Source organism: Bufo bufo, chromosome 7, assembly GCF_905171765.1.
Source record: "Bufo bufo chromosome 7, aBufBuf1.1, whole genome shotgun sequence".
In the NCBI taxonomy this organism is placed as follows: Eukaryota; Metazoa; Chordata; class Amphibia; order Anura; family Bufonidae; genus Bufo; species Bufo bufo.
The window spans coordinates 83,338,941-83,366,804 of NC_053395.1; the positions used below are offsets into that span (position 1 = coordinate 83,338,941).

Consider the following 27,864-nt stretch of genomic DNA (forward strand, 5'->3'; position numbering starts at 1 on the left):
AGGGCCTGGTCTTTAGGGGGGTATAAACCTGTGGTCCTTAAGTGGTTAAGTAGAAGCATACAATGGCGATTTCCTCATCTCAAACAATTTATTGAAACAAAAGCCAACAGTGGTCGGTATACCCCCACAAACAATGTCTGTCTCAATAACTTCAATAAGGAACAAAACCGGCACTTCTTGCGATGCAATGTATTCTTTGCCACTTATGAAAAAAATTATGCGCGTTTCGGCAAGTGCCTTTATCAAACAATATATGTGAGCAGCTAAGTACATGAATGAAGACATAGGCGTGTGTTTAAATTGCCCGCTGTCGGTCACATGACTAGAACCATTCAGGTCATGTGATGACATCATGTTGGCAAGGTAACTGGGATAGTTTACAAACACTATCACCAGTCTTACTCGAAAAATACAAGTCATGGCCATGATCCTCGCATCTCCTCGATGGTCAGGGTAAGTGAATTCTCAATTACACTGCGGAAACACATTTACAAAATATGTATTACATAAGTCAGGCAGCTGGGATAAGTACATGAAGTGATAATACAATTACAAATAGCTGGTCACCGCATACTCTATTTAACCCTTTCGGTGTCATCGTCTAAGCGGTGAATCCAGTACGCCTCACGTTTAAGCAACAGCTCAATTCTATTGCCCCCCTTCTAGGTGGCAAGACCTCTTCAATAATTTGAAACCGAAGTTGACACGTTGTGTCTGTTGATGGAAGTGTTGATGGAAGTGTAGTCGGATGGACAATAAAAGGTTTTCATTGCGAATTGTTGATTTGTGCTTTGCAAAGCGGTCTTTCATGCGCATCGTAGTCTCACCTACATAGCAGAGGCTGCATGGACACTTCGACAAGTATACAATGAATGTACTGTTGCAAGTAAAATACCCCTTGATTGGGATTTTTTCCCCAGTGTGTGGATGTGAAATGTAGGGGCCTTTTATTATACTAGAACAGTGGATGCAGCTTAGACAAGAGAAGGTACCTTTTTTAACTGTAGACAATACCATTTGTCAGGGACCCTTTCTAATGGTGCAAATATTCGCTCTGATAATTTTATCTCTTATATTGCCATCCCGTTTGTAGCATAACATTGGGGGGCTTTGAAACTCTGGGATCTGCGGGTAGGACCTGGTCACTATATTCCAATGTTTGTTGATGATGGCCCGCACGCGGTTAATCCAGGGGTGATATTGCACTACTAGGGGGAGTCTCAACAACAAAGAAATAAATGTGAAATAGCCCCAGTAGACAATGTTAAAACATCACAAGAGAGACTCCCTAGTAGTGCAATATTACCCCTGATTAACCGCGTGCGGGCCATCTACAGGACATTTGATAGTAGTATACTCTGCAATGCAAAAGCATAGCAAAGTATAGCACAGCCATTAGCTCCACTGGATCTTCAGATCCAAGTGGGACCTAAATTTATTTTTTTAAATAAAAATGTAATTTAAAAAAATAAAATTGCCTTTTCCTATAAAAAAAAAAAAACAAAAAAAAAAAACAAACCACCACATTAGGCATCACCCGCGTCCGTAACGACAGTCTTTATAAATATATCACATGATCGACCCAGTCCGATAAACACCATAAAAATTTTTTTTAAAAAAGCAATTTTCACCTAGCGATCAAAAAGGCGTATGTACCACAAAATTGTACCAATAAAACAGTCACCTCATATCGCAAAAAATGAGACCCTACAGAAGATTGCTAAAAAAAAAAAAAGCTCAAAAAAAAATTGTGTCCCCATGTTCTATTTCAAATATGCCATTATTGTGTTAAAGTAAAAAAAAATAAAAAATAAAGTGTGCATATTAGATATTGCCGCGTCTGTAACATTATCGATAAAAATATCGCATGACCTAACCCCTCAGGTTAAGACCGTAAAAATAAATAAAATTAAAAAAAAAGCACCAAAAAGCCATTTTTTTTTTCACCTTACATCACAAAAAGTGCAACACCAAGCGATCAAAAAGGCATATGCCCCCCAAAATAGTACCAATCAAACCATGACCTCATCCTGCAAAAAATACCATATTTAAGACAATCGCCCAAAAAAAAAAAAAAAAAAAAAAAGCTATGGCTATCAGACTATGGAGAAACTAAAACACAATTTTTTTTGGTTTAAAAAATGCTAGTGTGTAAAACTTAAGAAAAAGTTGACGATTAGGTATCGCAACTTCCGTAACGATCTGCTCTATAAAAAACGGTCACATGACCTAACCCCTCAGATAAACGCTGTAAGAATAAATACTGTTCTAAAACAGCCAATTTTTTAGTCATAAAGTGTAAGTGTAATAATGAATGATCAAAAAATCCTATGTACCCAAAAATGGTACCAAAAAAACCTTAACTCTTTCTGCAAAAAACGAGCCTCTGCACAAGACTATCGGCAGAAAAATAAAAAAAATATGGCGTTCAGAAAATGGACAAACTTTTTTTCAAAAATGCTTTATTATTTAAAACTGAAACAAAGAAAGAAAGTAGACCTATTTGATATCACTGCATCCGTAACACCCTGCTCTATAAAAATAGCACATGATCTACCCTGTCAGATGAATCTTGTAAATTAAAAACAAAACTGTGCCAAAACAGCCATTTTTTGGTTACCTTGCCTCACAAAAAACTTACTACAGAGCAATTCAAAATCAAATGTACCCCAAAATAGTACCAATAAATCTGGCACCTTATCCCCCAGTTTCCAAATAGGGTCACTTTTTCGGAGTTTCTTCTGTAGGGGTGCATCAGGGGGGCTTTAAATGGGACATGGCATCTAAAAACCAGTCCAGCAAATTCTGCCTTCCAAAAACCATGCGGCGCTCCTTTTCTTGTGCGCCCTTACATCAGTTTACGACCACATGTGGGATGTTTCTGTAATCCGCAGAATCAGGGTAACAAATATTGTTTTGTTTGGCTGTTAACCCTCAATGTGTTAAAGAAAATAAAATGTAATCAAATGGAAAATCTTTAATTCTTGTGGAACACCTAAAGGGTTAACAAAGTTTGTAAAATCAGTTTTGACAAAATTGAGGGGTGTAGTTTCTACAATGGGGTCATTTATGGGGGTATCCACTATGTAAGCCCCACAAAGTGACTTCAGACCTGAACTGGTCCTTAAAGGATAACTGTCACATTTAGACCCCAATTTCAATTTTTATATATGTAGTTACTAACATGATATTCCAGAATCAGTTACTATTAGACTGACTTACCCCATATTTAATACGATTCAGCCCTTAGCAACCAGTCTGCATAAAACTGCAATTTCACTATTCAGTTAAGATGGCCGCCACTGCCCTCATCCTGAGGCTAATCACGTCTGCCCTCACTAGCCAGTAACAATAGCCCCCCAAAGTGTCAGTAACCAGAGCCCTCCCCCTAAAGGGTTAATCTCCTGCAGCACAAAGGGGTCCTCTTACCACATGTGGCTTTCATTTATACACTGAGCAGATGGCAGATCTCCCTTCCCTGTTGTGCACTGGTTCAACTCTGCATTCTCCAGCTCTGCTGGGTGAGGGAGCGTCTGCCAAGCGCAGGGACAGGGAGAAGTGCACACAGCCCAGGCACTGTTATCAGCTGCTGGGGAGGACCTGGCTTTAATCATTTACTTACAGTCCCTGGCTGTCACTAATGTGAGCCTGCACACAGCCTGCTTCTGCGTGCTCTGTCCTTCAACAGATAGATGGACCATGCCTAGCAACCTTATTTTAAGCACAGGTAAAAGTAGGCAGTACAGGGAATGAAAATGTGGAATTAAGGGTTAATTGAATACACAGTGAAAAGTTGAAATGGGGTCACCAAGGGGATATTAATCACCACAATCCAATACAAAAAAAAACAAAAAAAAAACAAAAAAAACACGTCAGTTATCCTTTAAAAAGTGGGTTTGGAAATTCTTAAAAAATTTAAGAATTGCTTCTAAACTTCTATGCCTTCTAATGTCCTAAAAAAATAAAATGACATTTCCAAAATGATGCCAACATAAAGTATACATATGGGGAATGTTAATAAAGGTTTTTATGATGAATCACTGTTTAAAAGCAGAGAAATAGAAATTTTGAAAATTGCAAATTTTTCATGATTTTTGGTAAATTTGGGATTTTTTCATAAAGGTGAAATATATTGACTCAAATTTATGACGTAGAAGTAGTCATGAAGTAGAATGCGTCACGAGAAAAAAAATTCAGAATGGCTTGGATAAATAAAAGTGTTCCAAAGCTATTACCACATAAAGTGACGCATGTCAGATTTGTAAAATTTGACCTGGACACTGGGGCATCAATGACCCTTGGTCATGAAAGGGTTAAATATGGCATATAGGAAATGTAAAATAATTGAATCAGAATAAGCCTATTTAAAATGCATTAACTTTTTAAATTGAGCCCATGGGGATTTCTGGTATTCAAATGAAAAATCCAATAGGCCTCTCAGGAGTATTTTCTTTTTCATATTGCCTCCTCTGATGGGTATAGCAACTTTCTCAACGGGAAATGCGTTCAGATTGTACAGTGTTGTGACCGTAGGACTGACTAAGTGTTGTGCGACATTAGAGATATTAGTGGCTCGGGGGTTAGATATATACAGTAATTAAGGTGTTCTCTGAACCTGGTTTTAAACTGTCTGCTGGTGCTGTCCACAATCAGGTCACAACTAGTGCACCTATTCATGTAGACAACACCAGCAGTGTTAGTTAATCTAGTTCTGAATCGCAAACTTCTCAGTATGTAGAGAATTTTCAAAGAATATTGTTTTAGTAACGAATCTACAGGTCCAACATGGGTGACTTCCACATCTAAAAAAAAAACAAAACACAGATTTGAGACAGGTGTTGCTTATAGATGGCTGTGCACTGTTGAAAAATGAAGGAGACAATATAATGCCCAGTGTCTGGGATCTTGTGGGCACTATACGACAGCCTTTCTTGAGGATATAAAACAGAATATGGTCCTCAAAGTATGGGAAGACATTTTTTGGATTGTCAGTTTGATCTCAGCAAATTGACGACTGTAGGTGAGAATGAGTGTGGGTGCATCACTTGCATAAAGAGAACTCTGGTCCCGTTTGTCATTTGAATCCACAGCTACGTCCGCGGTTTGCAAATTGGACACACAAGTACCCCCAGGGATCAGTTTGATGTTATTTGTTTTTTTAGAGAAAAGTTAATCTACTCTGCTTTTGTTTTTAGCAATATTAAATGCTCCGTTAAGCATCGAGTGAGAAAATCCTCTGTCACATAGGTGATCCCAAATAAGTGAGCATTCAGATTCAAACGCAGCATCAGTGCTGCAATTGCGTCTTGCTCGAATAAATTCTCTGACGGGTATCTCCTTAATGGTGTGCATTGGATGATGACTGGAGGCTTGTATTTCCCGACATTGGTTTATGGAATGCAGTAGTTTGAATAATCAAATCATGCACCCACGTTAGTGTAAGGTCCAAAATGCAAATGGTGTTACTGTCAAAATGACAGGTAAAACAAAGATTGTAAGGATTGTCATTGACATACCAGACAAGGTCTGGTATGGCAGACACCACCGCTCGAAATAAGGAGCAGATCATCGATGTATCTGCCATATGTATGTTATTCCCCTTGCTGCATTTTTTTTCCTGTTTTTATAACTGGTATTACTATCTAGGGTCTCATGCAGATTGCGTGTTTTTTTTTTTTTTTTTAATTATGTTCAGGTCTCATTTATGACCATCATTCATATGAACGTGCAGATTTCTTCTGCATGACACCCTGGAACAACTATTATATAGGAAAAATCTTATATTTAAGAATTTTTTTTTTAAATTCATTTATGTTGGGTTGTATATTTTACTATGTTGAGAGCAGGCTGGGCTTTGTTTCCATCTGCAACCCCACCTCTGGTCACCTGCACACTGTTTCCCATCCCCCTCCCCCCTTTTCCCTTGCAACTGATTGGAGGTAGGGTCCCATATGTGTGTGCAGACCCATACAGCTTACAGATTATGACTAAGAGCCAGCTGGCTTGAAACAGGTCGGTCTGACCAGGGACAAAGAGGGACCTTTTTCACTACACTGCATGTACGTTTGGAATATTCAATAAAGAACATGCAAGATTGTATCTCCTTCGTGCTGGAAATAGTTTATTTTAATGAAGTTAACGTTGAGCTGACCTGGCTGTTCCGTTGCACGACTGAATTGGTGAGCTGGATTTTTACCCATTTATACCGTGGTCATGTACCGTTGCAGGTCATCTAGCATGCAGGCCACACTGATGTAAATTGTTTCAAAATGGTCTGATGAGATTGTTCACAATGAAACGGTCATCGGTGTGGGATGTGGACAAAGGACGTCCACTTCTATGCCTGTGACTCTTCCAGTCCATCTCTATTGCAACCTGCTGATGACACTAAGCTCAGTTGCCACTTCCATCTGAAAACATCTTACTTGAAGCCTCGCAATGGCGAGGTACTGTTGATCAATTGTTAGGTATCGTTGGTCTCAGGTCGTCAAAATGTGATCAGCATGATGAAGAGGACTGTTTAAATACCAATTCTTAGGGCCTCTTTCAGACGGGCGTTGCAGGAAAAGGTGCGGGTGCTTGCGGGAACATGCACTATTTTTCCGCGCGAGTGCAAAACATTGTAATTCGTTTTGCACTCGCGTGAGAAATCTGCATGTTTGGTACCCAAACCCGAACTTCTTCACAGAAGATCGGTGTTCTGTAGATTGTATTATTTTCCCTTATAACCATGTTTATAAGGGAAAATAATAGCATTCTGAATACAGAATGCATAGTAAAATAGCACTTGGAGGGGTTAAAAAAAATATAAAAAATTTAACTCTCCTTGATCGCGCAGTGGCCCGGCATCTCCTTCTGTCTTCATCTTAGCTGTGTGCAGGAACAGGACTTGTGGTGACGTCATTCCGGTCATCACATGATCTTTTACCATGGTGAATGGATCATGTGATGGACCATGTGATGACCGAGTGATGTCACTACAGGTCCTGTTCCTGCACACAGCTAAGATGAAGACAGAAGGAGATGCCGGGCTGCGCGATCAAGTGGATTAAGGAGAGGTTAAATTTTTTAATTTTTTTTTTAACCCCTCCAGCGCTATTTTACTATGCATTCTGTATTCAGAATGCTATTTTCCCTTATAACCATGTTAGAAGGGGAAAATAATAATGCTCGGGTCTCCATCCCGATCGTCTCCATCCCGATCGCAGCCGTGCGTGAAAATCGCACCGCATCTGCACATTGCTTTTCACGCAACCCCATTCACTTCTATGGCGCCCTGCTGTTGAGTAAAAACGCTGAATATAGAGCATGCTGCGATTTCACTGCAACGCACAAGTGATGCGTGAAAATCACTGCTCATGTGAACAGCCCCATAGAAATGAATGGGTCGGGATTCAGTGCGGGTGCAATGCGTTCAATCCGCGCGGAATACTCGCCCGTGTGAGAGGGGCCTAACTGAACCAGGAAATATATTGGGGCGATTCATGGATCAAACACCTGTTGTGATTTGGCCATGAGCGCCTTGTTAGAGAACAGCAAGTTGTGCAAACCGTTGAAAAGTTGGACATTGTGCATTAAAAAAAGTTTACAGGTGGTCACATTAAGTTCACTTTTAGTACATCCTGAAATTTTTAACCGACATACCAAATATCCCCAACTTTTTGTGAGTAGTGTATATAAACTAGAGATGAGCAAATTATTGGTAAAAATCGATTTCGCTGCTTTACCGAATTTACAAAAATAATTCCAATTTGGACAAATTAACTTCGTCAAAGCACATTTCTTTTAGTTGGCGCAGGTGACAGGGGACGACGATTGCACCTCTCCCCATCATTGTACCCCTCAGATGAAGTGTTACTTAGGAAGCAACACTGAGTGACAATCAATTTCACATGCTGTTGTGCAAATGGGCTTGACAACAGGCGGAAATTATAGGCAATTAGCAAGACACCCCAATAAAGGATGGTTCTGCAGGTGGTGACCACAGACCACTTCTCAGTTCCTATGCTTCCTGCTGATGTTTTGGTCACTTTTGAATGCTGGCGGTGCTTTCACTCTATGGTAGCATGAGACGGAGTCTACAACCCACACAAGTGGGCTCAGGTAGTGCAGCTTATCCAGGATGGCACATCAATGCGAGCTGTGGCAAGAAGGTTTTCTGTGTCTGTCAGCGTAGTGTCCAGAGCATGGAGGCGCTACCAGGAGACAGGCCAGTACATCAGAAGACGTGGAGGAGGCCGTAGGAGGGCAACAACCCAGCAGCAGGGACCGCTACCTCCGCCTTTGTGCAAGGAGGAACAGGAGGAGCACTGCCAGAGCCCTGCAAAATGACCTCCAGCAGGCCACAAATGTGCATGTGTCTGCTCAAACGGTCAGAAACAGACTCCGTGAGGGTGATATGAGGGCCCGACGTCCACAGGTGGGGGTTGTGCTTACAGCCCAACACCGTGCAGGACGTTTGGCATTTGCCAGAGAACACCAAGCTTGGCAAATTCGCCACTGGCACCCTGTCTCTTCACTGATGAAAGCAGGTTCACACTGAGCACAATGACAGATGTGACAGAGTCTGGAGACGCCGTGGAGAACGTTCTGCTGCCTGCAACATCCTCCAGCATGACCGGTTTGGCATTGGGTCAGTAATGTGTGGGGTGGCATTTCTTTGGAGGGCCGCACAGCCCTCCATGGTGCTCCGCCAGAGGTATCCTTGACTGCCATTAGGTACCGAGATGAGAATCCTCAGACACCTTGTGAGACCATATGCTGGTGCGGTTGGCCCAATGCTAGACCTCATGTGGCTGGAGTGTGTCAGCAGTTCCTGCAAGACGAAGGCATTGATGCTATGGACTGGCCCGCCCGTTCCCCAGACCTGAATCCAATTGAGCACATCTGGGACATCATGTCTCGCTCCATCCACCAACTCACACAACAGACTGTCTCAGGAGTTGGCAGGATGCTTAGTCCAGGTCTAGGAGGAGATCCCTCAGGAGACAGTCCCGCCACCTCATCAGGAGCATGCACAGCGTTGTAGGGAGGTCATACAGGCACGTGGAGCCACACACACTGACTGAGCCTCATTTTGACTTGTTTTAAACCGCTTTAAAAGTCCGCCCATAGGATATAAACGTCCTATGGGTGGACGTCTATTTCTGAAAGCACGTTTTAGAACGTCCTTTCAGAAATAGCAGCTGCACGCAATCATGCAGCTGCTGATCGGGGTTGCCCGCTGTCATGACAGCAGGGCAACCCTAAGACAAGGCAGGGACAGTTCCCAGGTGTCCCTGCCTTCACGATCGCTGCAGACACAGCGCTCACCGATCGCTGTGACCGCCGGACCGGAGAGTGCAGGGGCTGTGTGAGGAAGTAAATGTCCCCCAGAGGTCTTGTATGACCTTATGGGGGACGAAAAGTGTAAAATAAAAAAATAAAAATAAAAAGTTGAAAATAAAAAAAAAGTTTCACATTTAAAAAAAAAAAAAAAAAAAAAAAGTCCCCAAGTAAGGAATGAAAAAAATAAGTTAAAAATAGAAAATTTTTTAAAAAAAGTATACATATTAGGTATTGCCGCGTCCGTAAAAACCAGCTCTAAAAATATCACATGACCTAACCCCTCGGGTGAACACCGTAAAAAAAAAAAAAAAAAGTCAAAACAAGCAATTTGTGTCACCTTGCATCACAAAAGGTGCAACACCAAATGATCAAAAACGCGTATGTCCCACAAAATAGTACCAATAAAACAGTCACCTCATCCCGCAAAAAATGAGCCCCTACATAAGATAATCTCTCAAAAAATAAAAAAACTATAGCTCTCAGAACATGGACACATTAAAACATAATTTTTTTGTTTCAAAAATGCCATTTGTGTAAAACTTTAATAAATGAGAAAAAGTATACATATTAGGTATCGCCACGTCCGTAACAATCTGCTCTATAAAAATGCCACTTGACTGAACCCCTCAGGTGAACGCTGTAAAAATAAATAGAAACTGTGCTAAAACAACCAATTTTTTGGTCACCTTGCCCCATAAAGTGTTATAATGAATGATCAAAAAATCATATGTACCCAAAAATGGTACTAATAAAACTGGCACCTTATCCCCTAGTTTCCAAAATGGGGTCACTTCTTGGGAGTTTCTACTGTAAGGGTGCATCAGGGGGCTTCAAATGGGACATGGCATCTAAAAACCATGTGGAGTTCCTTTTCTTCTGCGCCCTGCCGTGTGCCCATACAGCAGTTTATGACCACATGTGGGGTGTTTCTGTAAACCGCAGAATCTGGGTAATAAATATTGAGTTTTGTTTGGCTGTTAACCATCGATGTGTTAAAGAAAAAAATTGATTAAAATGGAAAATCTGCCAAAAAAGTGAAATTTAAAAATTTGATCTCCATTTTCCTTTAATTCTTGTGGAACGCCTAAAGGGTTAACAAAATTTGTAAAATCGGTTTTGAATACCTTGAGGGGTGTAGTTTCTACAATGGGGTCATTTATGGGGGTATCCACTATGTAGGCCCCACAAAGTGACTTCAGACCTGAACTGGTCCTTAAAAAGTGGGTTTTGGCAATTTTCTTAAAAATTTGAAGAATTGCTTCTAAACTTCTAAGCCTTCTAACGTCCTAAAAAAATAAAATGACATTTCCAAAATGATGCCATCATAAAGTAGACATATGGGGAATGTTAAATAATAAATATTTTATGAGGTATCACTTTGTTTTAAAAGCAGAGAAATTGAAATTTAGAAAATTGCGAATTTTTCCAATTTTTGGGTAAATTTGGGATTTTTTCATAAATAAAGGTGAAATATTTTGACTCAAATTTATGACTATCATGAAGTACAATGTGTCACGAGAAAACAATCTCTGAATGACTTGGATAAATAAAGGCATTCCAAAGTTATTACCACATAAAGTGAGATATGTCAGTTTTGCAAAATTTGGCCTGGTCAGGAAGGGGGCAAATGGCCCAGATGGCAAGTGGTTAAGGACATTACATCAAAGTTGGATCAGCCTGTAGTGTGTTTTCCCACTTTAATTTTGAGTGTGACTCCAAATCCAGACCTCCATGGGTTGAAAAATTTGATTTCCATTTTTAATGTGTGTGATTTTGTTGTCAGCACATTCAACTATGTAAAGAACTAAGTATTTCAGAAGACTAATTAACTCAGATCTAGGATGTGTTATTTTTGTGTTCTTTTTATTTTTTAGAGCAGTGTAGTTGCATCTGTTCTCATCCTGGTTTTGGCTCACAATCATGGATGGTAATCACTGACCAAGTAAGAGCATGCAAAAATTTGGACATAACCTTTCATATAATAACTTGGAAGATAACAAGCATCTCAAGATAGTTATAGGAAAAACAAGTAGGAATTTGAAATATTCTTTACCTCGCCTGAGAAGTATTTCTCTATAAGTGCCAAAGCAGCATGATAAACCATGTGGTTGTCATGTGTCTGTAGAGCTTCAATCTTTTCTAGTCCTCCCAACTCTTCTACAACTAAACATAGTTTGTCCAACTCACCCAGTTTTTCAGCAGCCTGTAATATATCAAGTTTGTTGGTATTTAAAAAAAAAAAATCAGCAGGAAAAAAACATGCACTTGTTTGTACATGTTTAAGAAGCACATTAAAATGTACACAAGCTCGGTTTAAAAAAAAAAAAAAAAAATTCTAAAAATAATAAAATTGTAATGTACCAGCCTGGCAACTATACCAAAACTTTGTACAACATAAGAGTATACTTACCAGAAATATGTTGGAGATGGCATCTAAAATTACCAAGATAGTTTTACTGTCCTTAACTGTTAGTAGGTTGAGAAGTGGTTCCAGCACTCCACTATGCACTAACTGTACTACCTGCTCCACAGTGCCCCCACTAGTGTAGTTGGTCACTGCCCACACCGCCTCTTTCTGTGCTTTAAAGTCACCCTAGGAAAGAAGAGAAGCTTTCACATATAGTCATCTAAATGGGTACTGTAGTAACTATACCATGATTTCTATTAATAAATCTCACACTGGACATTAGTGGTCAGGGGATGCCAATCTAGATCTATTACATCAACTTAAGAACTGAGTGTTTAAAATAAGATCACAGCAGTTGTGCCACTTACCTTATGGAGAAGTTCCACCAGTGGTGGTAGGAGGCCACAAGTAATAAGTTGTTGAATCTGAGGAGCTGGACCTGCTGCAATATTACTAAGTGCCCACGCTGCTTCCCTCTGAACACTTGACTTCGGATGCCGAAGGAGCTGAGGCAACACAGACAAGACTCCAGCATCTATGGCTACCTGGGTTTGTTTATCTGTTCCAGTGACTATGTTCCCAACAGTACGCAATGCTGGTGTCTGAAGAGGATTTTGTAAAAATTAGGACATACCATGAAAACAAGATATCACATTAAACATTACAGTGTTTGCCTAATGGTCTCTGTGGAAAGTAACAGAGGGTTACCTGTATTTTTAGGAGGGAAACAAAAAAAAAAAAAAAAAAAAAAAAAGGACATACCTTTAATGTATGCTAAAACTAATTACAGAGTTCAAATAAAAATTACATGGGAACCATTGGACCCGGAGCATGTGTTTTCTGTATTGCATAGCAGTTTATCTGGAGGCATCAGAATATAGGTACAGTATATAACTGCCTTATTGTCCCAAGGCTTGCTAATGGTCAGCAGTTGTAAACCAAATGCCACAAAGAAGTGTAGTACCCCCGCCCCAAGAGGAGCAACCTGCGGGTCTGTTGTTGGAACCTTTCCTAGTTACAGTACTGTTTCACCAGCAGTGGAATTCACTACAAATGACAAATTGTGAGCGGTCTATTTAATTGCCAAGCCACACTGTAGCTGGCCAGCTAAGACCTGTCCCAGGTTGCTAATACAGCTTATATGTTTATACAGCTAAACCTGCCAATAACCTTAATACAGTTCCTATGTTTGTGTGTTAAAGACAATAGAGTTATTTACTGTGACTTCATGTTTTGGATGTCATGTAATAGTTATATTGTGTGTCCACAGAAGCAGAAAAAAAGATAATGTGCTTTTAAGATTCATTATATAATGATGTAAGGCAAGCTCAATGACAGCAGAAACAGAAAGCATAGAGTTAAACTGTTGTTGCTGGGCAGGAGTCTTGACCAAATCACAGCCAGCCTCACAGTCTGTGTGGAAAATTCCCCTAGCAGGAGCTGCTAGAAATTATTCAGAGAAGCTGAACAGACATTCACTCCACTAAGAGCTGTGTTTTAAGGAAGCAGAGAGGCCAGAATAGGCATTTAAAACAGTTAAATAATGTTCCTACTGTTAATAGTGATTAGAACTGTATACGGAAGCAGGTGTGTTTACTTACAGTTCCACCAATTGCAAACTACAAATACCATACAAACAATTGCAACAATTCAAATTCCATATTGCAATCCAAATTGCATACAACCATACCAGATCATATTCAACCAATCTGCAAATAGTTACTGCTAACTGCATATTGCAAATTGTGACCAACTTCAGCAAGTGAACTATTAGTTAGACCTCATACCTCTCAGAGAGATCATAAAGTGCTTAAATAACTTAGTGAGTACAGATACGCAAGAGAAATATATCCACCATTTTATGTTGAATGACATGATTGAACATTTGAACCACCATCTTATGCATGCCGCCATTTTGAGATATCTTTTCAACACGTTATGTACAGTCGTTGCCAAAAGTTGAGAATGACACAAATATTAGTTTTCACAAAGTTTGCTGCTAAACTGCTTTTAGATCTTTGTTTGTTGTTTCTGTGATGTAGTGAAATATAAATTACACGCACTTCATACGTTTCAAAAGGCTTTTATCGACAATTACATGACATTTATGCAAAGAGTCAGTATTTGCAGTGTTGGCCTTTCTTTTTCGGGACCTCTGCAATTCGACTGGGCATGCTCTCAATCAACTTCTGGGCCAATTCCTGACTGATAGCAACCCATTCTTTCATAATCACTTCTTGGAGTTTGTCAGAATTAGTGGATTTTTGTTTGTCCACCTGCCTCTTGAGGATTGACCACAAGTTCTCAATGGGATTAAGATCTGGGGAGTTTCCAGGCCATGGACCCAAAATATCAACGTTTTGGTCCCCGAGCCACTTAGTTATCACTTTTGCCTTATGGCACGGTGCTCCATCGTGCTGGAAAATGCATTGTTCTTCACCAAACTGTTGTTGGATTGTTGGAAGAAGTTGCTGTTGGAGGGTGTTTTGGTACCATTCTTTATTCATGGCTGTGTTTTTGGGCAAAATTGTGAGTGAGCCCACTCCCTTGGATGAGAAGCAACCCCACACATGCATGGTCTCAGGATGCTTTACTGTTGGCATGACACAGGACTGATGGTAGCGCTCACCTTTTCTCTGGACAAGCCTTTTTCCAGATGCCCCAAACATTCGGAAAGAGGCTTCATCGGAGAATATGACTTGGCCCCAGTCCTCAGCAGTCCATTCACCATTCTTTCTGCAGAAGATCAATCTGTCCCTGATGTTTTTTTTGGAGAGAAGTGGCTTCTTTGCTGCCCTTGACACCAGGCCATCTTCCAAAAGTCTTCGCCTCACTGTGCGTGCAGATGCACTCACACCTGCCTGCTGCCATTCCTAAGCAAGCTCTGCACTAGTGGCACTCCGATCCTGCAGCTGAATCCTCTTTAGGAGACGATCCTGGCGCTTGCTGGACTTTCTTGGACACCCTGAAACCTTCTTAACAAGAATTGAACCTCTTTCCTTGAAGTTCTTGATGATCCTATAAATTGTTGATTGAGGTGCAATCTTAGTAGCCACAATATCCTTGCCTGTGAAGCCATTTTTATGCAACGCAATGATGGCTGCACGCGTTTCTTTGCAGGTCACCATGGTTAACAATGGAAGAACAATGATTTCAAGCATCACCCTCCTTTTAACATGTCAAATCTGCCATTTTAACCCAATCAGCCTGACAATGATCTCCAGCCTTGTGCTCGTCAACATTCTCACCCGAGTTAACAAGATGATTACTGAAATGATCTCAGCAGGTCCTTTAATGACAGCAATGAAATGCAGTGGAAAGTTTTTTTGGGGATTAAGTTCATTTTCATTACAAAGAAGGCCTATGCAATTCATCTGATCACTCTTCATAACATTCTGGAGTATATGCAAATTGCTATTATAAAAACTTAAGCAGCAACTTTTCCAATTTCTAATATTTATGTAATTCTCAACTTTTGGCCATGACTGTACATGGGCTATCTGCTGCAGAGGCGGCAGTGTTATATGAAGAAAAGTTGAAGTTAATAAAGAAGTTATTTCAAGTATTTGGTGTGCTCTTTAAACCTACTGTTTCCATGGAACGGCCCTAGAGGAATTACAGAGTAACACAGACAGGCTGGTTAGACTAAAAGTCAGAGATATTGAAATTCTTCTAATGCCAAAGCGCGAAAGGCAATTCATAGTGCTGCATCAGCCACACACACACACACACACACACACACACACCCCTCTTACTGGTACTAATACCAGGGAGATCTTTCTGGTTCTATGTTCAGGTCTAACAAACTTATGCATTATGGCTGGTTTTTCTGAAAAAAAACTGTTACCTGCTTCTAACATCAAAACTGTATTCAAAGAGTTAACCAAAGCCTATGAAGACATTAAAGCGTGGTGGAATAGTCAGTCATTAGAAAACTACACTCACCTAAAGAATTAGGAACACCATACTAATACGGTGTTGGACCCCCTTTTGCCTTCAGAACTGCCTTAATTCTACATGGCATTGATTCCACAAGGTGCTGATAGCATTCTTTAGAAATGTTGGCCCATATTGATAGGATAGCATCTTGCAGTTGATGGAGATTTGAGGGATGCACATCCAGGGCACGAAGCTCCCGTTCCATCACATCCCAAAGATGCTCTATTGGGTTGAGATCTGGTGACTGTGGGGGCCATTTTAGTACAGTGAACTCATTGTCATGTTCAAGAAACCAATTTGAAATGATTCGAGCTTTGTGACAGTGCATTATCCTGCTGGAAGTAGCCATCAGAGGATGGGTACATGGTGGTCATGAACATGGTCAGAAACAATGCTCAGGTAGCCCGTGGCATTTAAACAATGCCCAATTGGCACTAAGGGGCCTAAAGTGTGCCCAGAAAACATCCCCCACACCATTACACCACCACCACTAGCCTGCACAGTGGTAACAAGGCATGATGGATACATGTTCTCATTCTGCTTACGCCAAATTCGGACTCTACCATTTGAATGTCTCAACAGAAATAGAGACTCATCAGACCAGGCAACATTTTTCCAGTCTTCTTCAACAGTCCAATTTTGGTGAGCTCGTGCAAATTGTAGCCTCTTTTTCCTATTTGTAGTGGAGATGAGTGGTACTCGGTGGGGTCTTCTGCTGTTGTAGCCCATCCGCCTCAAGGTTGTGCGTGTTGTGGCTTCACAAATGCTTTGCTGCATACCTCGGTTGTAACGAGTGGTTATTTCAGTCAACGTTGCTCTTCTATCAGCTTGAATCAGTCAGCCCATTCTCCTCTGACCTCTAGCATCCACAAGGCATTTTCGCCCACAGGACTGCCGCATACTAGATGTTTTTCCCTTTTCACACCATTCTTTGTAAACCCTAGAAATGGTTGTGCGTGAAAATCTTAGTAACTGAGCAGATTGTGAAATACTCAGACCGGCCAGTCTGGCACCAACCATGCCACGCTCAAAATTGCTTAAATCGCCTTTCTTTCCCATTCTGACATTCAGTTTGGAGTTCAGGAGATTGTCTTGACCAGGACCACACCCCTAAATGCATTGAAGCAACTGCCATGTGATAGGTTGACTAGATAATTGCATTAATGAGAAATAGAACAGGTGTTCCTAATAATTCTTTAGGAGAGTGTATATGGTGAACAGTATTGAACCAAAGGGATTATGCATTACAGTGACAGAATGTATTAGAAATGTCAATATTATGACAAAATGGGAAAGAGGCCACCTCAAGTTACCTTAGGTGCAGTATTCTATTTGATAAATAGCATGCTGTGAAAACAAATGCTCAAACTGAAAGTTGCAGTTTGAAGAAAAAAAAAAGAAAAAAAAAAAAAAGAAGTAGTACTTTCAACATACCATTAGGGAAACAATTTGTGCGCATAATTTAAAAGAATATGGGGCACATTTACCAAGACCGCAGATTTAGATGCCAGTATTAATTGTGCCTGCACTGCTGGAGGAAGCTCCAAAGTTATGTGGAGGTGCAGACGCAATCTATAATCTAGACCAGCTCTCTTACTGGCATAGACCAGTCATTTTGTATGCCAAAAAATGATGGAGATGGACCTGCCAGCCCACAATTTTTTTTTTATTTTTTTTTATTCTTTAAAACCTAAATCAGGCAAGGGGCGTGAGCAGGGAAACTGTGCATTTCATGGGTGCCTCCCCAATGGCACCGACAGGAGGGTATACCTGCCCCCTGGACAGGACTGGAGCTCCAGATTAAAAAGGCCTCCTCATCTTACCCAAGCCAGGGTTGTTTCCTGTCCACAGACATCACGGATGCTCCTGCCAGTACTATGAAGATTCCGCATGGCCTTGATGTTTCCCCCTGCATTGGGAGGGCCACTGCAGAGGTCAGAGACTCCGGGGATGCGGTGGCTACCTTCTCCCATCTTTGGCATAAGCCCTTCTGTGGAAGGCAGCCCCGGGTTTCTTACCCCTTCTTAGGGGTTGTGGATCCGACTCGACGGGCATCGATGCAGGTGGGGCCTTCTCTAGGGTGGAGATGGTTCTGGGAGCGGAGATGATCGTGAAGTCATGCGCACGCACACGTCCCTGCATTCAGGGCGCCTGGTGGAGGGGATTTTAAATATTCATGGCCACTGCCTTGTTCGTGGTGCGTTTCCCTGCTCTAGCATTTCAACTCCTTAGGAAGATGCGGCCCGCAAGCCTGTGGATCCTGGTTCCAGTGCCCTCATCCTGGTAAGCCTCCTCTCCTGTAAGCTTGTGCAGATATTCTCTTGACTGTGGGGCTCCTCATTTTACAAAATACACTAATATATTAGCCTAATCCACCAGACACCTATAAGATTACTAGCCCTTTTTTAAATCTGTTTTAGGGCAGAGAAACCTCCACTACCAGGACACAAGGAGGAGACTCAGGACACAAAAAAGTGTGCTATAAGCTTCCACCTCTCAGAAATCCCATAGTTCCCAATTATAAGAATTTGAGGTTGATGAAGGGGAGATCCTTGATGACAGCTCTGTCTCCTTGGAAGACTGTTATTCCTTCCAGAAGAATCGCAGAGTCTTAAAAAATAAATAAAAATCAGGGCTACTATGGATATAGAAGACCCTAAAGAGAGCCAGTTAGTACAGGATCAAATGTTTCTGGGCCGATGAGAAAGAAAACAAGTCTTCCCAGTACATAATAGTAATAAAGATCAAATCTCTAAGGAATGGAGAGATCCGGAAAAAAAGAGCCCCGGTTACAAGCTCTTTTAAAAGGAAGTATCCTTTTGCGGATTCTGATGAGACTCTTTGGAATAAAACGCCTAAGATTGACGCACCGGTAGCCCGTATATCAAAAGAAATCCTCCCTTCCCAAAAAAAATTTAAACATTTAAAAAAAGCATTGGATATCAATACTGCGATGTTTAGACCCAGTATTTCTTCCTTTTAAATGACAAATACGTGGTCTTAAAAAGGCAGGAAATGCTGAACCCCAAATGCAGTTGTACATTTATACTCAGGGCAACCTATTTTTGTAATTATTCTATCATTTCACATCCACACATTTTACCATCTGGTGTAGGATGTCTCTGTGGCACTTGTGGTCTGTTGCGGGCATCTTCCACTGTAGGCATTTTTTGCTGGGGATTGCCCTTAGCAACAGACCACAAGCACAGTATCTGCTCCCCTGAGTATAAATGCACAACTGCATTTGGGGTTGAGCATTTCCTGCCTTTTGAGACCACATATTGTCATTTAAATTGTATATTTATATGTGGAGGTGTATAAAATCCAATCTAAATGTGCCTTGATTACCATCCATAGGCAGCATTTAGGTGCACCTGTGAGGCCAACAACATATCAGCCAGCCATGTGTGGGGACTCTAAGCCTCCTCTCTCCTCCCATGGTATGTGTGTTTAGTCACACTGGAGGGGACTGGGAGCTGGATGCTGCGAGTCAGACCTTGCGCTGGAGTAATTTGCCCACTGGCTCCTGGTACTACCCATACGGTACAGGTAGGTTTAGCGTTGGGTCCCATGCCATTTGAGAAACCTTGACGTGGTGTGCGGGCTCAGGTAGGTCCTTAAAGGGAACCTGTCACCGGGATTTTGGGTATAGAGCTGAGGACATGGGTTGCTAGATGGCCACTAGCACATCCATAATACCCCGTCACCATAGCTCTGTGTGCTTTTATTGTGTAAAAAAAACTATTTGATACATACGCAAATTAACCTGAGATGAGTCAGAGCTTGAAAAATATGACTCTTCTCTGGTCACACAAGTAAGATATGACTTAATTTGCAAGTGTATCAAATAGTTTATTTTTCATTTTATTTTTTTTACACAAAAGCACAGAGTTATGGGGACTGGGTATTGCGGATGTGCTAGCGGCCATCTAGCAATCCATGTCCTCAGCTCTATACCCAAAATCCCGGCGACAGGTTCCCTTTAATATAAGGATATACTGGCTAAAGTCTCATTTTTAACATCAGTGTGAGGGTTAGTCAGGTTACTTTTTGCATCCACCACAGTAATACACCTATTTTTGTAATTATTTATTTCAGTATTTCTTCCACCTGCACAGCTAGGTCCTTGCCAGTATGGCTAGGTAAATTAGATCACCTGGCAGCTGGAACTCCTAGAAAGGAGATCTTAGCATCTCTACCAAATTTGAAACAAGCAAACTTTTTAGCCGATGCTTCAACCGATTTAGTGAGACTGTCAGCTAGATCAGTCACCGTCTCCAATGCAAGGGCCATCTGGCTCCGTTCCTGCTCAGGGGATATGGCATCCCCAAAAAATAAAATAAAAAAATTCATATGTTCAATGCCCTGTGAAGGAGACTGTCTTTTTGGGTCAGTCCTTGACGATATCCTTGAAAAGGCCTCTATAGGCAGTCTTTGAATGCTGGGAGTTATAGTTTCGCAACAGCTGGAGAGCTGCAGGTTGGCCATCCCTGATCTAGACCAAGTAAAGGAAGTCTTACTTTCTTTAGGATGGATTATAATCACACAGAAAAAAAAAATAATCTGATTTCATCCCAAGTCAACAAAAATTCTTAGTTCTACTGGATTCATGCCTTCAGATGTCCTTCCTCACAGAAGAAAAGCAGTTGACCATATATCAAAAGAGCTCTCAATTATGCAAGTTAAAAGGTTCCATCAGAAACATCATTACTGTTTTAGGTTACCTAACATCCTCTATACCTGCAGTCAGATGGGTGCAGAGCCATACAAGGGTTCCACAATCCTTTCTTATAGATTCCTGGGATGGTATCCAAACCTCCTTAGAAAGAAAGGTCAGCCTTCCATCAAGAGTATTACAGTCCCTATCCTGGTGGAAAATAAGAAATTTGCAGACAAAAATCTGCTAGTAGTCACTACAGATGCCAGCAGCAGAGGCTGGGGTGGTCATGCGGCAGACCTGATGGTTCAAGGAGTTTGCTAGAACCGCAAACTGCTATAAGTTCCTTTTTAAATTGACAAGGCAGTTGCCATGGAGTTGTCCCACTATTCAAAGATGCCTCTACGCCATGTAAAAATCTTATTTGACAACACAACCACGGTTGCAAACAAACAGTCATGGGGGCACTTGGAACAAGTTTCTAGCCACAATCGCAAAGAGGATTTTTCTATGGGCAGAAATACATCTGACTTCCTCATCAGCGGTCCATTTAAAGCGAAGGAAAAATCTCATGGCTGATTTCTTAAGCAGGCAGACAATAATGGAAGGAGTCTGGGCCCCGAGTCCCGACGTATTCCAACTGATCACAGCAAAATGGGTTATTCCAATCCTGTATTCATTTGCAGATCAGGGCACAGGAAGGTACAGAGATTTTGTTCTCTGTACCCACAGGACCAGCCATGCAGATTCTAGACGCCCTATCTTATCCATAACCAAAGGGGCTGCTATATGCGTTCTCCCACTTTCAGCTTAATTCAGAGAACCCTAATGAAAGTGGCGGGGGAACAGGTGTAGGTAATTATGATCGCTCCTTATTGGACTAGAGCCTGGATTTTCCTGCTTCTCAATCTGTCAGGAGGGGGAATACTGGACTCTCCCAGCACTTCCAGATCTTTTATTTCAGGGTCCGATTCACCACCCCAGAGTCTCAGCTCAAATTGACGGCTTGGAGATTGAACACCTAGCTTTAAAAAAAGGAAAGGGCCACTCTGATCCAGTAATCTCCACAATACTAAAAAGGTACGAAAGCCATGACAATTTTTTTTTTCATCTTAGGACCTGAAGGCCTTTCTTGCCTTTGCGAAGAGCAAAAACTGTCAAAAATTCCCTTCCGAATGTTTCCATTATTTGGGATTTCCTACAGTCAGTGTTGAACAAGGGTCTCAAACCCTCTACCCTCAAAGTTCAGATATTGCCTTTGAGTATTTTTCGGGATGCAAAATTGGCAGAACAACCTTTAGGCAAGCAATTTTTTTAAAAGTGCAGTCAGAATCTTACCAACCATACGCTCTACAATTCCAACAGGGGACTTTAATTTAGTTCTTACAGTCTTAATGGAGTCGCCATTCGAACCCATTGATAGTATCTTCATGAAGCTTTTATCACTTAAGACCGCCTTTCTTCTAGCCATAACAACTGCTAGAAAGGTGGGTGAGATCCAGGCACTCTTTTCGTGCACCGTATCCTAAAATTTTAGATGACAGTCTAATCCTTAAGCATTGCCCAGCGTTCCATCCAAAAGTAGTTTCAAAATTCCATTGTAATCTGGAAGTTGCTCTGCCATCCTTCTGTGATTCTCCTACCACGGACCAAGAGGAAGTTCCACAATCTGGATGCAAGACGTTGCCTACTATGTAATCTGGAGAGAACAAAAGCAGATCAGACAGTCGGACCACCTCTATCCAGTTCCAGGGTCCTAATAAGGGTCTAGCAGCCAGAAAGCCTACGATCGCTCGGTGGATAAGAGATATTCTGTTATACCAACAAGAAACTTGTTTCCCCAGCAGGACTCAAGGCCCACTCGACTTGGGCTAGGTCAGCCTCCTGGGCAGAAAACACTGCTATATATCAATTCAACAGATTTGCAAAACGGCTGCCTGGGCTAATCCTATGACCTTTTAAGCACTACAGGCTGGATGTGACCCATAATCAGGACTTGTCCTTTGGGCGTAGAATTCTTTCTACGGTAGTCCCTCCCTGAAATATGTTCATTCTCTGTTAATCCTTCTTTCAGTGCAGTTAGGGAGGCGCCTGGGAAAAAAGGTTAATTACATTTCCATTAGCCTCCCCAACAGCACTGGGAGTTTTCCTCACCCTTCTTTGTTGCCTTTGATAAAAGTATAATTACCTTGGTGGATTGTATTATGTTGAATTAATAATTTTTCTTGCATCATTTTCCATGTCCTTGGTTATTAACTGTCTTATATAAGGACAGGAGGCCTTTTTAAATCTGGAGCTCCAGTGTTTCCTGTCCAGGGAGCAGGGATACCCTCCTGTCAGTGCCGTTTGGGAGGCTAATGGAAAATCCAAATACCGGTAAGAGTAATTAACTCTTTTTGTCTCAAAATGCCTTGTGACGAGATCTACAACTGATATGCCACAAAAGTGGTGTAAATCAGCACATAAAAGGGACCCTTATATAATTTTCCTGAACAAAATCACATACAGAAGAGGAAGCTTCTAGGGTGGTGGAAGGGAAAGGAAACCAAGGCTAAAAACAGTACAGATACACATTTTAGCTCCGCCTCCACAATGCCCAGGAACTTCTTGCCCCAAACAGGAATCCCAAAAAGCATATAACCCAGTATGAAAAAATGACATCTCCTCTTGCACTGTGACAAAAAAAAAAAAAAAAATGCACAACAGAAGCCTTTGTCACAAAAGCGGTTGATACTGCCCTAGTTTTCAGTTTCTCTAGCAGCACCTTTCCCATGGTTTTGTAAGACTCACATATGGGCAACCTTTTCCATCTAGCAATAGAGCATTTTGAATCCTTCATACCCTTCCCGCAGTGGCATAACTACCACAGCGGCAGACCATGCAACTGCTATGGGGCCCAGGGCAAGAGGGGTCCCAGTCTTGGTTGGGATTTTCTCCTTCTACTGGAGGTGAAAACTTAGTCAGGACTCTACCCTCAAAAGGAACAACTTTTAGCAAATGAGGCAGGGGAAAACTGGCCCAAGGGTCATTGAAACGTGTTTAGGCAGAAACCCTTCTGTCCTATGTGGGGGGCCTGGTTTGATCTTTGCTATGGGACCCTTACTCTATGTACGCCACTGCCTTCCCAGTCTCCAGGATTCAGTAACTGCCAATTATTGACATCAACTTATGAAACACCTTTTCGGACTGTTTTAAGATTTTTACAAAGAGGAAAGAAAAATACTTCCTCTAATCTGTGAAAGTCCATCACTACTTTAGAAAGGAAAGAAAGCTATTAAAAAAATTCACGAAACAGCCAAAAAAGGGTTGAACAGATTCACCAGAAACTCATGGATCAGGAATTTCAATATGGTTTCTTTTAGTTGTTCAAAGGCAGATCATGTTAACCCTGAAAGAGCTAGATTCAGATTCCATGGAGGAACAGATGTTCTAACTCTTGGTCCAAGTCTATCAGTTCACTTCAGAAGACTTCTACATCAAGGATGTTCTGCTAGGCTTTAAAATAAAAAAAAAAAAAAGACTGGAGGACTGGTACCTGCACTGTGTACTAGTTCTTAAACCTTAACCTTTAGTGAATCCTTGCTGTAGACATTCCAAAGTAGTAGGAATATGTAACTTACTCTGCCAAATTAGAAGTATTACACCAGGACAGATACTTCATCCAAATCTTATACCACTACATGTCACCACATTTCTACTAGCCATCACGGTGTCAATATCTGACAAGCCTTTTGTTTTAAGTAGCATCCTTTCATGATCCAAGATGCCAGATCTTTCTCCTTGAAGGTGAAACACGAGCCCTTGACATATCAAGTCCTGACTCCAAGAGAGTTTGGGCTTTCTACTGTTGATGCTAAAATATAATAATCTCAATTTTTGGGGGCAGTTTAGGGCTATTAAAATAATCTTCCCTTCTCTTCCTGAATTTTCCTCAGAACTTGTGGAATCAAGGGAAGAGGAGGAAAGACGTATCCCAGTTGAAAACTCCATGACAAGTCCACCACATCTATCCCTGCACAAAGTGTCCCCTTTGGGCCCAGAGAGAATTATTTGGGAAGTTTTGGATCCTTTTGACATGCAAAGAAGTCTACTTTGGAAAGGCTCTATTTCTGGACTAGAATTTTGAATATCTACTTCTTAATATTCCATTCCCCTGGATCCAACCTTTTTTGAATCATCTTTGACAATACGGTGGGGAAAATAAGTATTTGATACACTGGTAAGTTTTCCCACCTCCAAAGAACCGAGGTCTGTAATTTTTATCATAGGCACACTTAAATTGTGAGACAATCTTAAAAAAAAAATATATATATAATTTGCACTTTATTGGATGAAAAATATTTGATACAATAGAAAAACAGAACTTACTATTTGGTACAGAAACCTTTATTTGCAATTAATTACAGAGGGCAGACATTTCCTGTAGTTCTCGACCAAGTTTGCACACACTGCAGCAGGGATTTAGGCCCACTCCTCCATACAGATCTTTTCCAGATCTTTCAGGTTTCGGGGCTGTCGCTCGGCTACATTGAATTTCAGCTCCCTCCAAAGATTTGATTGGGTTCAGGTCTGGAGACTGGCTAGGCCAGTCCAGGACCTTGAAATGCTTCTTACAGAGCTACTAAGTTGCCCTGGCTGTGTGTTTCAGGTCATTGTCATGCTGGGTTTTCAATGCTTTTACTGAGGAAAGGAGGTTGTTGGACAAAATCTTGCAATATATTGCCCTATCCATCCTCCCTTCAATACGGTCATTCTGTCCCCTTTGCAGAAAAGCACTAGTGATGAGCGGCAGGGGTCATATTCGAATTCGCGATATTTCGCGAATATTTGTCGAAAATTCGCAAATTCACGATTTTTTTTTACTCAAAAAATCGGAAAGGTAATAACTGTGCAATATGCAAATTTTTGGAATTTGGATTCGAATTTTTTATTGCGAATTTTTCAACTTACAACTATTAAAGAAGATTATATCACTATATTAGCTAAATTGCTCTATTCGATTTTTTTAGAATATTCTCTATATTGCTATAACTTAGTTTTTTCGAATATTCATAATATTCTAAAACAAGAATATATAGCAATATAGCGAATATTCAAAAAAACCAAATAGAGCAAAATTCGCAAAACACTACTACTCCTAAAGTCAAGTATATTGCAGCCTTCTTATTGGCCCACAAGCTAGAAGCAGTGAGGGATCATGTGTACTGAAAAAAAATAATAATAATAATTCTGAAAAAAAATCCGAATTTTCGAAGTACCTATATTCGCGATAAAAATTCGAAATTCGAATATTCGTGATCAACACTAAAAATCACCCCCAAAAGTATGATGTTTTCACCCACCATACTTCATGGCCAGGGCAGTGTTCTTAGGATTGTGCTCATCCTTCCTCCAAAACATGGGTAGTGGAGTTGATACCAAAAAGTTCTATTTTGGTCTCATCTGACCTTCCCCCATGCCTGATCTGGATCATCCAGATGGTCACTGGTGAACTTAAAATGGGCCTGGATATGCGCTGGCATGATCAGGGGTACCTTTAATCCATGATGGCGTAGTGTGTTACTAATAGAAATCGGAGATTGTGGTCCCAGCTCTCAGGTCATTGACCAGGTCCTCCCGTGTAGTTCTGGGCCGATTGCTGACCTCTCTCAGAATCCTCCTTAACCCACAAGGTCATATCTTGCATGGAGCCCCAGACAGTTGACAGTTATCTTGAGTTTCTTCCATTTTCTAATAATTGCATCAGCAGTTGTTGCCTTCTCACCAAGCTGCTTGCCTATTGTCCTGTATCCCATCCCAGCCTTGTGCAGGCCTACAATTTTGTCCCTGGTGTCTGTAACGGATCACCGGGCACCCCGACCGGGTACCTCCGTTGAATGAATGCTCCTAGTGCTTTCCGAGGACTCCAAGCACTCCACTTGACACCGTACGCACTGCAGACCCCACGAACTGCCGAAGCTTGGTGGAGGTCTCGCCGTCTCCTACCCACCCTGGACCTATGACAAGGCTCCAGTGGGTGAACCTCTCCTAATTACAGAGGCAGGAACCAGGAGCAAGCTCTTACAAGAGCTAGGAGTTATAGCCAGGGGAGTATACACGTATAGCAATCCCCACACACGAGACGAGGCTCTATGTTGAAGGTGAAACAGGAACTGACTGTACTTCACGTACAGCCTCTTTTATTCACAAACCAAAAACATAGTACTGCCCACAGGGGTTTGAAATACAACCAATCAGTAATTAACAACACATACAATGTAACTACAGCAACCAATCGTTCACGCCCCCAGAGGACCAGAATGAAGACTGGGACATAGGACAACATATCCCCACAATGCATCATGGTCTCCTCCCCTCTGTCTGGAGACAACCTGAGGAGCAATCCAATTATCTCTCAGAACAAAGGGAGATCGCCAATACACATGTAGATACAACAGGACAGACATCACCATTTAAACACACAATGGGACAATGGCACAATAGAAACACACCCAGCATTTTCCTCCCAAGCTGACAAGTTACAATTATTATAGATTGTTACAACTTTGTGAGTTTACATTGGCCATACATATAACTTACATTAATTCAAACAGTATAACGTGGGGACAAACCTATCCAAAATTCACTTGAATCGGTTCAGGGGTTTAAAAGTTAGTATATGGCCCATAATCCTGGGGCAAAAAGCCAGCAGCCAGTCCTCTCCAAAACCCAGTGGCGAGGTCGGTTTCGCCACACATCTCCCCCTCCCAGGGAAGACTAACCAGATACCTGACCTCACGGTCAGTACCTGAGTTAGTCTGGCAGTCCAACCACAACCCAATACTGGACCTGTTGAATCTTGGGGCCTGGCTCTGTTCTGTATGTCCCCAGCTGTTGAGTGGGCATCTGCTACTCCTCGCTTCCTTGTGGTTCTCCAGCTTGGAACTGTAGGTACTTGGTGGGCAGAGGCCGACTGCGCTCTGCCCAGATGCCAGCTCTTCCGCTGGGGTAGCCTGTGGGAAGTCCGGCTCTGGAGAAGAGGATAGGGGAGGGCAGAGGCCGACTGCGCTCTGCCCAGATGCCAGCGCTTCCGCTGGGGTAGCCTGTGGGAAGTCCGGCTCTGGAGAAGAGGATAGGGGAGGGCAGAGGCCGACTGTGCTCTGCCCAGATGCCAGCGCTTCCACTGGGGTAGCCTGTGGAAAGTCAGCCTCTGGAGAAGAGGATAGGGGAGGGCAGAGGCTGACTGCGCTCTGCCCAGATGCCAGCTCTTCCGCTGGGATGTGGTCAGGGAATCCTATCCCCAGGATCTTGTTGCAGATCGGCTGTGGAGAGGAGGAATCGCTTACCTCCTCCTCCTGGCATTCCTGCAGGGTTGGTGGGGGATCTGAACCGGCCGTCCAGCATCCCGGTAGGCCTGGTGCAGAGACCGCGGTCCCATCTGCACCATCGGAGTTAGGGGTGCTGTCCCCCTCCTCCTCCTGGTATCCCTGCGGAGATGGCTGGAGATCTGGACCGACCGTCCAGCATCTCTGTAGGACTGGTAGAGAGACCTCGG

General features: G+C 41.9%; 1 protein-coding gene across 1 annotated transcript in view; it reads right to left on the reverse strand.

Annotated features, from left to right (window-relative positions):
- LOC121008766 (importin subunit alpha-5-like) overlaps positions 1-27,864 on the reverse strand; it is an 88,858-nt gene that overhangs the window by 7,753 nt on the left and 53,241 nt on the right. Inside the window, exons 8-10 of the mRNA XM_040441460.1 lie at positions 12,103-12,336; positions 11,738-11,920; positions 11,381-11,530 (exon numbers count right to left, since the gene is read on the reverse strand). Of these exons, the coding sequence (XP_040297394.1) occupies positions 11,381-11,530; positions 11,738-11,920; positions 12,103-12,336 (567 nt within the window). The remainder of the gene's footprint in view (positions 1-11,380; positions 11,531-11,737; positions 11,921-12,102; positions 12,337-27,864) is intronic.